Genomic DNA, 14,273 nt, shown 5'->3' on the forward strand with positions numbered 1-14,273 from the left:
CCTTGAGCATGTCTGCTTTGTTATGAGCAGGCTGGGAACACCCCGTTTTCACTTCCTCATCCTCTCACTCCCCTCTCCTGCTAGTCACCTTTCCCTTTCTTCCCCCATCCCTTCTCCTTAGCCTTCCTATACTCACTCCCTTTGGCGTCTTCCATTCCAGAAGCGGAAAGGTTGTAGAAGAGCCTTTTGTGCAGTAAAAAGCCCCTTTTCCTTCCACTACACCACTGTATTTTATAGCTCTGCTGCTGTCAAATACACCTCTTGATGCATTTGATCGCACACATACACACACACACACACCCCGCCAGGGATGGGACACTTCCTGTGACAGTGGCCTTCTTCTTTGGTCCATATTCTGGTGAAGTGGGGGTGGTTTCTCACTAGTTGCTGCCTGCATGGCATGGCTGCTTCTCACGCTGGGTCAATACAGGTGTATTGGGAAGGCATGTGCATGCATCCTAACAGATCCTAGGTGAGCAAGATATTGCAGAAACCCCGAAGGAAATGGAATTCCATCCCATCCCAATCGGACGGTAGGGAGCTGTGGCGAAAAACTGGCTCCGAGGAAGATCTCTGCTTCACTGACATTGTGTCACAGGGCTGTGGCTATCATGTGGTGAACTGTGCGGGGTCCAGTAAATGTTACAGCGCTGTGCTGCTACCTCCAATTCACGTGGGGAGAAAGTGCTGAGGTGTGCTTTGGGAACCAAAACTGACGTTTTGAAAACAGCGGCAGAGACTTTTTTGCTCACTGCAAATGAATTCAACATGGCAGCTGCATCCTAGTTTCGTGGAACTTCGTGGTGCCTGGTGCCACTGTTCTTTTCAAGTGGCCGCATTGTACTCAGGTCCCAGCTGCAGGAAGTGTAAGGAACGTTGTAGCTACAGTGTCTGTTTGGCGGTGCTTAGCGCTTTCCAGGAGGGAGGGGGGAGGAGCGGGGAGCCACGTGCTCAGGGGAGGAGGCGGAGAAGAGGCGGGGCAGCTGCGGGGATTTGGAGAAGGGGCTGGAATAGGGGTGGGGGGGTGGGAAGAGGTGGGGCAGGGGCAGGGCCTTATGGAAGGGGTGGAGTGGGAGCGGTGCCAGGGGCAGCAGGGGTGTCAGTGATGCGGCCCTCAGGTCAATGTACTCATCCTCATGTGGCCCTCCTGGTGATTCAAGTTTGAGATCCCTGATCTAAGAGATGGACCCACGTCTCTTAGAATCATAGAAGATTAGGGTTGGAAGAGACCTTAGGAGGTCATCTCATCCAACCCCCTGCTCAAAGCAGGACCAACACCAACTAATCATCCCAGGCAGGGTTTGTCAAGCCGGGCCTTAAAAACCTCTAAGGATGGAGATTCCACCACCTCCCTAGGTAACCTGTTCCAGTGCTTCACCACCCTCCTAGTGACATAGTTTTTCCTAATATCCAACCTAGACCTCTTAAGGGAGCATTTGCTAGAGTCTAGCTTAAAAGCATTTCTGGATATCGATAATCTTGCAAATTTTCACTCTGTTTCTAAGGTTAAGTAAGAGAGAAAGCTGCTCTGGTATTCAGATTTCCCTGACCAAGGACAACCTAGATTTAGGCTATTGGGAGAAGATAGTGAGGAGTATTGGGATGACACTCATCTCTATATTTCCTTCTTGCCCATCCTGGATGGGGCAGTTGACTTGCTGTCCCAGTCTCTTGCTGGGGATGGGGTTTGGTTGAAGGCAAGCTGACTGTCACTCTCTCTAACTAAGACTGAGTTTCTGATGCAATCAGCCAGAAGCAATATTGCCAACCCCAAGTCTTAAAAAAAAATCTTAACCAAGACCCCCCCAAACCATGAGATTTAAAAAAATAATAATTTGAGGGTTCATTTTATTTATCTTCTGATGTTTGAGCCTTTAGCTTGCACTCAGATCATGCTTCCAAACTTTTATTCACAACCAGGAGAGCTAGACAGTTACTTTCTTAAAAATGAAAACAGAGATTCACTTGACTCCAGGAGCTGGGACTTTAAGAAAATCAAGACTCAAGACAGAACCTGCAGTGACAGAGGCTGGACTGCCTTTTGTTACAGAAATTCATAACCTTGGGTGCTGGTGAATCTAGTTAGGTGACATCAGAATTCCTTTGGTCATTCACACCCAGCCAAAATGATGAAACCATTTCTTTTAGACACGGAGACTGACTGTGATGGGGTGAAACCCCATCATGGGCTAGAGAGGGTTAAAGGCCAGTTTGTCACATGTGCTTCACTTGTGCCATAATTAATTAGTTACTTCTCAGCCAAAGGGGGTGGGACTAAGAAGGGTCAGGTGATAACTTAATGGCCACCTGGGCCTCTTAAAAGGCAGAGAGAGGACAGTCTTTGGGAGGAAGCTGTAGAGAGATGCTTATAAAGAGCTTGGAGCCAGGATCAGCAGGGGAGTATCCCCCAGGAGAATGCAGTCTGAGGGAGCCTGGGATCAGTACCAGAGATGAGGAGAAGACTCCAGAGTCCCCCTAGAAAGGGGATAGAGAACAGAGCCCTGAAGATGGACTGATTTGTTGGGCTTTTGGGCATTAGCTAAATCTTCTGTTGTGCTGAAAGGCAGTTGAACTAGATGCTTCTCAGCCAGGGGGCTGGATCCTGTGCACTCGGATGTGAGAACCCCTGCACAGGAAGCTCTGATAAGGGGTGCTATGGTGGTGAACCTTAACTGGTCATGCAGGAGCTCTGCCCTAGTGCACCAGACGTGTCCTGTTTCTGTAACATACTCTACATATTGCTCTACTGTAATGCCCATCAAACTGCAGCAAGTGCAGAATGCAGCAGCCTGCTGGTTTGGGGGACTCTCTTTTGGGATGCATGTTACATCGCAGCTGCACTAACTTTGTATTTATTTCTGGATGACATTGAAGGTGCAGGGTTTTAAACCCCAAATAAGTCGGGTGCCAGCTACCTCCAAGACCTGTGTGGTGTGATGTGATGTGACAGTTGAGACTGTCTTAGCATGTAAGATAGCGGCCCCACCTCCATTTTAACTGGGAGGGGGAATGGAGTGAGAGTGTTCTGTGGGGGACAGGTGTCCTCAGCCCTGCAATGTGCTTCCTGCTTTGGTTCTCCAAAGGTAGAATTTGTTGCCTTGTTGCTTTGCCTTGGCTTTTATTGGGGGGAGGGGAGAAGGTGAGTTGGGGTTTTAGAGAGCCCTGTTAGGGCCTCCCCAATCCTCCCAATTTGTTGGACACTACATTTTTGTTTTTACATTGTAAGTGCAGATGTGCCCCAAGCATGGGACAGATCTATTTAAAAAAAAAAAAATCGTGTACAAACTAAATTACATTTTCCTGCCTACCAGAGGGGGTGTGCTAATCTTAAATTTTGCAGCCCAAATGGAAGGGACTAGAATGAGAGATTATTAGTAAGGGCCCTGTGAAATTGTGCACACATGTCCTGAGACGGTAGGAATGTAGGCCCTTGAGAAGTCAGGAGACCTCACTAGCCTCTGAGGAAATATCTTTGAGCAGATGGGTTTCTGTAGTGGGGTAAAATTAAATCATCTCCATTTCCTCTCTCGGGCAAATAGGGACAGTTCTCCCCACCCCAGCAGGTGTAACTGGCCGCAGAGAGGTGGGTCTGATTTGCATTGGCATGGGGATTGGCACGGAAGTGGATGCACCAGCTGGAGTAGGGGGCTGGTTTCCAGGGGCCATAGCAATGGCACAGGCAAGGTGGATGCACCAGCTGGGGAGGAAGTGTGGTTTGCAGAAGGCCCTGGGGCTGGCACAGGCAGGGTGGATACACTGGTGGGGTTGGTTTCTAGGGGGTCCAGGGCTGGCACAGTCAGGGTGAATGCACCGGGGGTGGGGGATGGTTTGCAGGAGGCACAGCCTAGCCACAGGCAGGATGGATGGAGCATGGAGATGGTTTACAGGGGCACAGCTGCAGGCTCAGGCAGGGTGGTGGCAGAAGGGGGATGGCAGAGCTGGCTTGTAGGGGTACAAGGGCTGGCACAGGCAGGGTGAATGCACTGGAGGGGTGGGGGCTGGTTTCCAGAGGGCACAGGGGCTGGCACAGACAGGCTGCATTTGGGGGTGGGGGCTGGTTTGCAGGAGGGGTACAGGGCCTGGCACAGGGAGGGTGGATGCACCAGGGATGGTGAACAAGGGGGAGGCACAGAAGCTGGCACAGGCAGGGTGGATGCACTCGATTACGGGGGGCTGGTTTGCAGGGGGGATGGAGGGGGGATGCACCAAGGGATGGGGGCTACTTTGCAGAGGGGTACAGGAGGGGTGCATGGACCCAGGGACTGGGGGCTTGTTTGCAGGGGGCACTGGCAGGGTGGATGCACTGGAGGATGTGGGGGGCTGGTATACAGGGACGATGGAGGGGCTGATACAGGGGTGCAGGGGGATGGGGGGGATGGTTTGCAGAGGGCACAGGAGGGGTGGATGCACCGAGGGATTGGGGAGAGGTTGCAGCGGGGGCACGGCTTGGTGCGGTGGGGGGACACAGGTGGAGAGCAGGGACTGGCTGCGCCCTTTCGGGGCCGGGGCGCTCGGGCCGGGCCGGGGCCGGGGCGCGCGGCGGCGGCGGGGCTGGGGGGAGCATGCGCGGCGGCGGGGCTGGGCTGGGCGCGTGCCGCCCGGCGATGGGGGGGCCGGGGGGAGAAGCGGCGAGGGGGGGGGAGGCTGGGCGCCTCGGCAGCCTATTTGAGGGAAAGGCTCCGTTTGGCTGGGCTCAGTGCTGCCGGCCGCCCCGCTGAGAACGGCCCGGCTCAGCGCACCCGCGGCGGGGTGGGCAGGCGGCGGGGGAGGAGGGGGCGCTCGGCCGCCCCGGGAGCGGGGGGGGAGGAGGAGGAGGAGGAGGAAGGGGGCAGAGGTTGCTCGCCGCCGCCGCTCGCCCTTCGCCGCTGCATCTTTCATGGCAACATGGCGATGCCGGCGCAGCCCCGCCGCGCGGCTCCCCTCGGCCCGCTCCTGCTGCTCCTGCTGCTGGCCGCCCCCGCCGCCCACGGCTACAGCTTCCCGCAGCACTACACGTGAGTACCGGCCGGCACCCTGCCCCCCGGGCCTGCCCCTCGCTCGCTCCGGGCAAGGCGCGGGAGCGGGGGCTGGCGAGCGCCCGGGTCCGGCACCTTCCCCGCGCTGCCCCGTGGAGGAGCGGCGCGGGTCGGTGCCCGGGTCGGTGCCCGGGTGGCGTGGGCACAGGAGCGCCCCGGGTTTCAAGGAAGACGCCTCCGAAAGTGAGGTGTGGGGAGAGAGGGACTCGTGCTCGGACGGACAGGTGAAACTGAATTAACATAATGACCTGCAGCTCCTCCCTGGCAAACTCTCTCATACAGGCAGCGTGCGAAGGGATCGGGGGCAGCAGCAGCAGCAGCGATGGGCTTTGAGTATCGCACTGCACGCCCCTCGGTATTGCAAATGCGTGCCTACCTGGAGCGTGTATGCAGGAGCAAAGATTGCTCTGGATAGGTGATCAGGAGGTGACACTCCAGCAAGTTACTTCTTTTTAGGCAGTTCCTGTAGGCAGCCTTATTTTTATTTTCTTCTAATAATAAGTTTTTGAAATCTTTGGTGTGAAATCCTTCCGTCCCCCTCCCCCCAGTAAGGAAAATCGAAATAGATGGCAAGTTGCTGAAAAACTCAAACTTCACCAATGCCTGAAGGTTTGGGTTTTTTCTTTAATACAGTTATCTAAATGTTAATTTAGAGAGAGAGAGAGAGGAAGAAACAGAGATTGCTTTTCTGGTTTACAGGTGCACAGTACGGGCATCTGCAATCCAGGAGTGCCTGGTGGAGTTTAGTACAAACTAATAATAGATAGTTCCACAGCCACAGGCTATCAATCTGAGGATGTTCTCCCCCCAGCCTCCCCTGAACTCAGACAAATTGATTTTAGTCTAGTGAGACAAAATCAGAAAGCATATGATTTTCTGGGTGGAGGGTAAGGTAATAAAGGAAGGATGTAGAATTATATTTACAGTTGGAGTTGGAAATTTTTGCTCTCACTTGTTCATTCCACAATGTGATAGCTGCAAATCCTTCCGCAAATCCACCCCAAACCTTTCTGGAATGTGTTTTGAGACGCCACCATCTAAGTTATGAGATGTTAAGGGTTTGTACCACAAAACGACAAGAGCCAGGCTGTTCAGAGTAAAGGCTGATACCGTGTCCTTACGTTGTGCTTTTCTGAAGGTGGAGAAAGGTCTCAATGACATGGGTTAATAATGGCAGTCACCCTTAACTTTGTGCTTGCCTCCCCGGATATTTGTTGCTTTGAGTCACAATTTTTGTGGTTTTTAAGCATCAGATTTTTTTATATATATATTTTGATTTTTAGCGCATGCTTTTAAGGGAATATTTGATGAAAGACTTCTTGAAATTAATGTAACTTACTGAAGGATCAAAATATTTTTGAATGCGTGTTTAGACTCGTGTTTAGGTCTTCTAAAAAGGAAGCTTATTAACAGAATTATTTGAATTATTTATTTGGAATCAATCTGGTCTGTTGTGTTACTATACTAGCATTCCGTTCTAAAAGGCGTAGTTTGCTGTGTTATTTATTTAACATCCTACCCCATCATAGAGATGACTCCAGGGCTGTTATGGAGCTCATTGTAATCATCCTTCTGAGCCCACATGTTATTGACCTCTGATACTGAGCTGTTGGGATCCTTTTTGTCAATCTGGCTGTCAAACATGCACACGTTCCTCAGAATAAAACCTTGAGAGGTGTCTGTTGCCGGGGTGTGTGGAATATGCCTGCACTGCATAAATAGCACATTTTTAGGGCCCGAACTTGCAACTACAACTCAAGTGAGTAATTCTTACTCATGCGAGAAGTCCCATTGAAGTCAATGGGCCTAATTGTGTTGTTAATCCTTCATCACACTAGTAAGGTTTGTAGGATTGGATCCTTACACTTCAAGATCTCAACAGTGTTTTTTGCATTCCCTCTCCCCAGATTCTGAATGTATCAGACCATATTACTTTCCAGATACCAGTTTTTAATTCAGTTAGGTTTTTTTTTATTATACATGTTTAAACAAGGATCTTAAATCAGGAGACATGTTTCTAGAGTAATATAATTTATTAAAAAAACAACAAAAAAACTTGCTTCCCTCTTCCACCCAAATTGATTAAGTAAGTATTATAAATTTGCTCCTGTCTGCTATGCTAGGTTTTAGCTCACAGCAATTTTTTTCCAGCTGTGTTAAACTGCTGGCAAAACAGTGCTTAGTATAAGGCATGTTTCATTAGCACCTTCGATAGAATGACAGTGTTACCAGAATGGGCCCAATCCTGCATTGAAATCAGTTGGAGTTTGATGTATGCCAGGAATGCAAAACTGGGCCCAGCAATGACAACATATGGTTCATAAGCTTTTATAAAGTGGAAGGTTTGGCCCTAAAAGGGGGTTGTGTGAGTGTGTGTGCCTTTGCTCACAGAGGGCAGAAAGCAATTCTGGTTTACGCTGCATCTGAAGAAGAAAAGTATTGGAACTGAGACCTCAGCCTGGCCTCTTACTGCTGTTATTTTATTCTCATTATGACCTGTTTTCTGAACCTGGGGGGAAAAAAAGAGGTCATGTGTGGGTATTGGATGATGATGAGGCACGATTGCTGGGCAGTAGGTTAATGCCCTGTAACATGTGGACTGTAATGCCTTATGTACGGTACTCTGGAGCTCTCAGGATTGTAATATCTGTCACTCAAGGAAAGAAATATTTAACAGAAGAAAACTGTTCCCGATCGTTACTGTTACACTCAGACTAAGCACCTTCTCCTGGCAGTTCCCCTTATTATAAGCCCCCCAGCACCTTTACCAGTCCAGCAATTGAAAAGAATTTAAACCTGTAACGCAGGTATAATTTTGGAGGATGCCTTTGGTTGAAACGAAACTGGATGCCATATTCTTCCAATTAAAAAACCATTTTTCTCTTCCATATAGCAACAAAGAACAATATTGAGTTTTTATGAGAAACACTGCTTATCTTTAGAGGTTTTCCATGTGAGTTGCTTAAGTTGTCTCCCTTTATCGGGTCCTCAAGAATGAGGCTGTTTTTGCAGACTCCCTAGAACTATTTCATTATGACCTAGGGCAGCATGTGCAATGATTAGAATATTTTCCTTTGGGGGGGGGGGGGGACCGTTAATTTTTTGAAAGTAGGAATCGCATTAATTGTCTCTAGTGGTTCTGGATATTGGTTTCTGGTTTTGTCTGTGGTAAATAGTCAGTGTTCCATATATTCTCTCTCCTCCTGGGTAACATGGTTTTAATCATCTTATGCTGAGCTAAGGAAGGCTCAGCTCAGCAGTTGTCCAAAGGGAAATTTCTCATTGAGATTTAGAAAGCAAAATCCCCAATTGAAACAGATCCATGCAAGCAGGCGTGTTGGGTGGTGTCCACTTGACCAACTGATTTCTTGTTATGGGTGGGCACGTATGTGTACGTCATGAACGAGATTAATAGCTCTGGTGGAAAAAAGGGCTGCTGGTTGATGCTGTTTTTTTTTTTCTTTTCTTTTCTTTTAAATACTTGGAGGCATCAGCTAGTTGGTGCTGGATTGCAGTGAGATCCCTGCAAAGGCGCAACAACTGCTGTATGCTTCCCTGATGGATTTGTCCTGATCATTGTTGGAATATAAAATGCATAGTCTCTATAAATGTTGACCACTTAGGGGACTGTTCTCCTGTTGGTGCCCATGCCGAACTCCTGTTGTTGGGAATTGCATGTGCATAACTGCTAGAGAATAGCCCATGTATAAATTATCAGTCCCTCACCCTGAAAGCAGAGCAAGCCCCCGCCTCGCTCCGTGAACCTGCCATTTATCACTTGGACTTGAAGGAAAGTTGCCATTGGCTAGAGAGCAGTGACCCATTTTTTTTCTTGTAGGACAGCATGTGTGTTTGGAACCATTTTACACCCCCCCACCCCATGGTGAGACGTGGCTGCTAAAGTCTCTTGCTGGGATATCCAAACAAATAACAAGATGTACTATCAGAGGAGAGGAGGGATGGCTTTTTAGTTGAGGGGCTGGGATTCAGAGAGGTGGGCTCATTTGTTGGCCCTGCCACCGTCGTTTCTCTATGAACTTGGGCAGCAGTCAAAAGTGGGCAGTGATATATATCTATTTTGAGATGTTTAATTTGAGACACCACAGGCCTCGTTATCTGGAGCACTGAGAGCTCCATCTGAGGTCAATGGAAGCTGCAGGTGTTCCAGAGGTTTTTAGGTTGCCTCAAAACTGGCCATTTTGGTAAGTTTGGGCATTAACCTCCTGATGTGCTTCAGTTCCCCATTCAGAAAACAGAGGTAATGATCCTCTTGGGGTGTTGTGAGGCACATAACCTCCATTAAGACCTGATTTTGTTGGCCCTTGCATTGTGATACAGCACAGGATGGAGAGGAAAGCCTCTTCTCACCCTTGAGCAGAGCTGTAAGAGCCTCTGGTGCCATTCACTAGAAAGGGAGCGGGGAGGAAATGGGACCATTGCTCTGCTCTTCCTCTGCAACAGCCTGCAGAGCAGGGTCGTCTGCCACCGGTGAATGACTAATGTCCAGCATGTCCACCTGCCCCTGTGAGAAACTGTGCCTGCCTGAGGTACGACCTACTGGGGTCTCCACAGAACTGGCCTGTTTGTGAGGCTTTCACGCACTGTGCAGAGTGCTGTTGGAGAAGGACCCAGACAGACTGAGTCCAAAACAAGCATTCATTTGCTATATTTCTCTCCGATGTTTGAAATCTCCTTTTCTTTCTCTCCCCCTCCTGGCCTTTCCCCAAACATCCCTTGCTCAGGGCTCATGTTTGAAACAGCTGCATGTGAGCCCTTGTTCCTGACAGTGAAGCCACTATGGGAACTATGTCAGTTGGCATGCGTGTCGTTTCTGACCTGACTCAGTGTTTAAGCTCATTCTGCAGGATCCCTCACTAATAAGGCCCAGTTTTTTCTCTTAATGATCCTCTATGTTCTTCATTTTCTCAGTTCTGTTTCCCCTCTCTACCACTTTAAAATGTTCTTTGCCACAGCCACATTCCTTCTGGCAGAGAGGAAGCCAGGAAGACCGTTCCCTCTGTGCTGCTAAGCGTCCCCCAGTATGGGTCACTCATGGGCAATATGATAATGAGGGGCATTTCTTGTTTATCGCCAATGGGTTAAATGCACCATGTGCCCTGCTTATGTGAACCCCCTTCATCATGGTGCCCCTGGCTTGCTTCTTTCAGCCCTGGAAAAGTTTTTGTTTTGTAGTTGTTTGTTTTAATTGTTAAGGACTTAGTTCTGGTCTTGAGTGTGTGAGGTTCCCACTTAAATCAGCAGGGACCCTCCTGAGCTCTGGAGGGTAGAATTCATCCCTCTGAGTACAAAACTGGGCCTAATCCAGAGGCTACATTCTGAGGAAACTGTTGTTTCTGTGCAAAACTCCCTTAAAATTCCAATGAAGAAGGTCAGCTGCAGGCTAAATGGGAACCTGGGAGTTTATCCTCAAGCAAGTCTATTGGCTTTGGGGCTTCAAATGTCAGCAGAGCGCCCTTGAGGGTCTAGTGCTGGAGTTTATATTTACAGTATAACACTGTACATGTACGATGGACAACCGCATTGTGTTTAAGTTGAAGAAATAGCCAAGTAGGATAGAATTTTTTTAAAACTCATTCTCAAACAAGAAGTACTTGAATTAAATACTCTGCTAGGAAGCACACTTGTCAGAACATTTAAATATGTGCTTTCCTGAGAACCCTGGGAAAGCAAAATGCATTCCCTTAGCAAATTTGTTTCCTCTATTGATGTCTGCAGTGGTTTGTTGTTGTAGATTTGCTCCTGAGTTCTGAGATATGCACTTTGGTTTGTTGTTGTAGGGGCTATACAGCACTGATAACCTGAATGGCATAGATTTCTTTGGGATGGGGTCATGGAGTTGGAAATGCACTAAACTGTTTTGAGGAAAGCACTTGGGCAGAATTACTCAACAACTTTGATAACCTCCCTATTGTTCTTTTGGTGAGTCCTTATTTCAACAATCTTTTAATGCTGGTCGATATCATTCGAGACTGGAAGATATTAGTCAGATGGTAAATATACTGAGCGTTTTCCCAGAGTGAAGAATTGGTTCTTTTGTCTGTAATTCAGATGCCTGTTTATGTTCACTTCCAGATACGTGTATCAGTATGTTGTAGCCAGAGTGGTTGGAGTGAAGTGCTGGGAGGGGGGCGGTGTTGGGATGCAGGGCAGGAGACCCAGGCATATGAATCTAAATCAGGCCAGAGAAACATTGTGTGGTATGTTGTTTCCATATCCTGTCATGCACTCCATTGCAAACCCTGGATCCTTTCCTGCAATTAGGAGTGTAAGCAGCTTCCTCTAAAGCTGCTTCTCAATGAGCTAATGGGGGCACAAAAGACCAATGCATGCTGGACTGTCTCCTGTGGGAGACTCTGAAGTTCCCAGCATCAACTGAGCTGGGGATTGAAGGGAGTGAGGGATGAGGCCTGATCCTGGCTCTTCTGCATGGTAATGCCCTATGTCAGCAATCAAATTGTTGGCCTGGGCACTTAATGGGGATATAAAACCTTCAATGACATGTAGCTGACTATGATAAAGCCTTGGGCACTGCAGCCAAAACAGAGTGGAATTTGTGTATATGTAATGAGCCAAATGCATTTGTAACTCCAGCAAAGTGAATGGAATTAAACCGAGGATGGATGGGGCCCAATGCATTTCTAGTGCGGATGTTTCTCAAGGTCTGTCAGATTTCTCATGTAGGAGTTCAGGGGGAGAATTTTGGGGAGCCCTCAGCTTCCGTTGACTTTTATTAACTGGCTGTAATGGAGTTCTACCGTATCTATATCTTTTCAGATAAGGAGTCAAACTCTACTTTCTGTGGGCTAGATTCCCCTCTCACTAGCAGCAGTGCAATCTGCAGTGACACCGCTGAAATTGGTGACTTCAGATTTACATTGGTGCTGTTGAAATCAGGGTCTGTCTTATTGTCCCCTGCCACATGGATGATTTTTTGGGGCGGGGTGCGGGGTTGTCCATTGTGAACTACCAGGTTTTGCCAATTAGCAAGTAAATGAACAAGCATGATAGAGAACCAAGGATAATGCATTTCAAAATGCATGTTAATTTACCTGCCGAGGACTGTCTATCTCTAATTTATTTATGAGCCTTCACAGCATGCTAGTGAATGTTCCGCAGTAAATTTTGTAAAAGTAATGAAGTCTTAGCTGTTAAGAGAAGGCTTATATTTCTAAGAAGTGGTGGGAGTGTGTGGGGGGATGAGAATGGGAGACCACTGTTTCCATGTGCAAATGATGAGGTGTGCAGCGAAATGAAGTGCAAATTAGTGAGATTACACTGTGCATCAGAGCAAAAATCACTGTGGTTAGAAATATAATTGCAATTTATGCTGGGGGGGGGGGAGAACACAAATCAAATGCCCTAAAGACTTGGAGTTTCTTATCCATGTGACTAATAGTTACTCATGTGAGTAGTCTTAAAGTCTATGGGATTACTCACTCTAGTAAGGGTTATTTCCATGACTAAGGGCTGGAGAATCAAGCCTCGGGGTTGCCTATAAATTGGCTAGATAAAGTTCTCTGTCTGCTTTTCGTGTTTTGTATTGACAGTTGGAGGGCAGGTAGGTGGGACCATGTCAACATATTGCCGAAGAAATGGGTAAGGTTAGTGGGAAGGGGGTTCTGTTGCATCAGGCAACGTATAATGTTTCAGCTGTGTTAGAAGCTCCTGTTCCAATGAGCTGCACGTGGTTTCAGGCACTAGCATGCTTGGGTGCGCCAGGCTGGTACGTAGAAGGAAGGGCTGTGTGTAGTGCTAAGCGAGGAGACCATTTGGCTGTACAACGGTGCCTGCTCAAGATTACCCAGGGAATCCAAGCCATAAGGGGAGAGTGCTGAGTCAGTATCGGCCAGCAATCATCTTGAAGGTCCCCCCAGATGTGAGCTCTGGCAGGAACTAACTGGCCCTCTCAGTCCCCAACATCCCCCAGTTCAGAGCTGACACTCCACAATGTGGCAGGCCTGGCGCGGGTTCGCACTGTGGCTGCCTCCGCATACCTCACTTGTTGATAAATAGAAGTGTCGTCAGTACTAGCTTCCTTAGTTCCTTGGCCTTCCCTCACACAAACAGATTTACCCCTTAAACTGTTAAATTGGTGGAAGGAATTGGGAGAGAGTGTGAATCCATCTCCACTCAAGTGACAAATGAGGAAATTTATTCTCTTTATAAATATGGACTCATTTCAACACACTGCAGAACTGGCCCCCAGAACACTCCTTCCATAGCAAGACACCGATCCGCTTTGAAATCAGACTTCGTTTCTTACCCGGGGGCATTTTTTATACACCGAAGCCTGGTACAAGGAGTCTAGAGTCTCCATTCCTACTCCTCCGAGCAGCTGGTGTCAGCTGCTATGCTCCAGGTGATTTATAAAGCTGTCTCACTTATAACGCTCCCTCTGAATTGATGAGAGTCTAGTAGCTAGGTCCTCAGATTCATAAGCTTTACGTAGATCTCTTCAGAATGGTCAAATGGTCACCTTGTTAGGGGCTTGGTGCAGTGACAGGAAGAGATAAAGTCCCCTGTTCCTAGTTAGGTGGTGGTTTTTTTGCAGCTGTAAAACAGAGACTAAGGAGGAATAAAAAAGTGAGGAAGAAGCTAAGCAGAGCACCTAATATACAATTTTATCGCGTGTTGAATGTTCAGCCAAATTCTGGGCTATGTGTGGCTGAGCCTCTTTTACTGCTCTATAATGAACTCAGTAGAGCCAGGAGGAGCCAAAGTACCATTTCCTCATATCTGATGTAGCCTTATAAATTAGAGTCATATACTTGAGCATTCACTGCTGATAACATATTTCTTGTGCTTGGTAGGGGAAAAAAACAATTAAATAATGCACCTGCACTTCCACTGGGGAGCATAAGGCCTGTGTTCTGGCAGGGGCTCTACAGGGGAACAAGAAGCCCTTTCCCAAGGTAATGGTAAACCATTTTGCAGCCCGTCATGCACAGCAGGGAAAAGAAGGTTGGAGGAAACTGCATTTAATTATTCAAGGCCTGCAAGCCAAAGAGAGGTCTCTGAGCCTCCAGCCCATTAGAGATGTATCACAGCTTCAGAGAGGGTTCTGTGCTTTCCCTTCCCACCCAGCCCTTGTTGCAAAACTGGGTATAAAAATCAGTGCCTTCCCTCCACATATATACCTCTCAGTTTTCATTTATTCTCTCTTGGTTTTGCCTGAGAATCTTAATAATTGTAGATCAGTGACCGAGCCAATGACATTGCACTGCCTGCCATAGAATG

General features: G+C 48.1%; 1 protein-coding gene across 3 annotated transcripts in view; it reads left to right on the forward strand.

Annotated features, from left to right (window-relative positions):
• Positions 1-14,273, forward strand: part of CACNA2D2 (calcium voltage-gated channel auxiliary subunit alpha2delta 2) — a 598,918-nt gene that overhangs the window by 7,826 nt on the left and 576,819 nt on the right. For 2 of the 3 annotated variants that reach the window (XM_084635195.1, XM_084635196.1), the window contains exon 1: positions 4,831-4,994. The exons of the other annotated variant lie outside the window; for it this stretch is intronic. In XM_084635195.1, coding sequence (XP_084491321.1) covers positions 4,885-4,994 — 110 coding nt within the window. In that variant the 5' untranslated portion in view covers positions 4,831-4,884. Of the gene's footprint in view, positions 1-4,830; positions 4,995-14,273 lie in introns of those variants that run through there. 3 annotated transcript variants of the gene reach the window in all.

This window comes from Lepidochelys olivacea (assembly GCF_965140295.1).
Source record: "Lepidochelys olivacea isolate rLepOli2 genome assembly, chromosome: 7".
Classification (NCBI taxonomy): domain Eukaryota; kingdom Metazoa; phylum Chordata; order Testudines; family Cheloniidae; genus Lepidochelys; species Lepidochelys olivacea.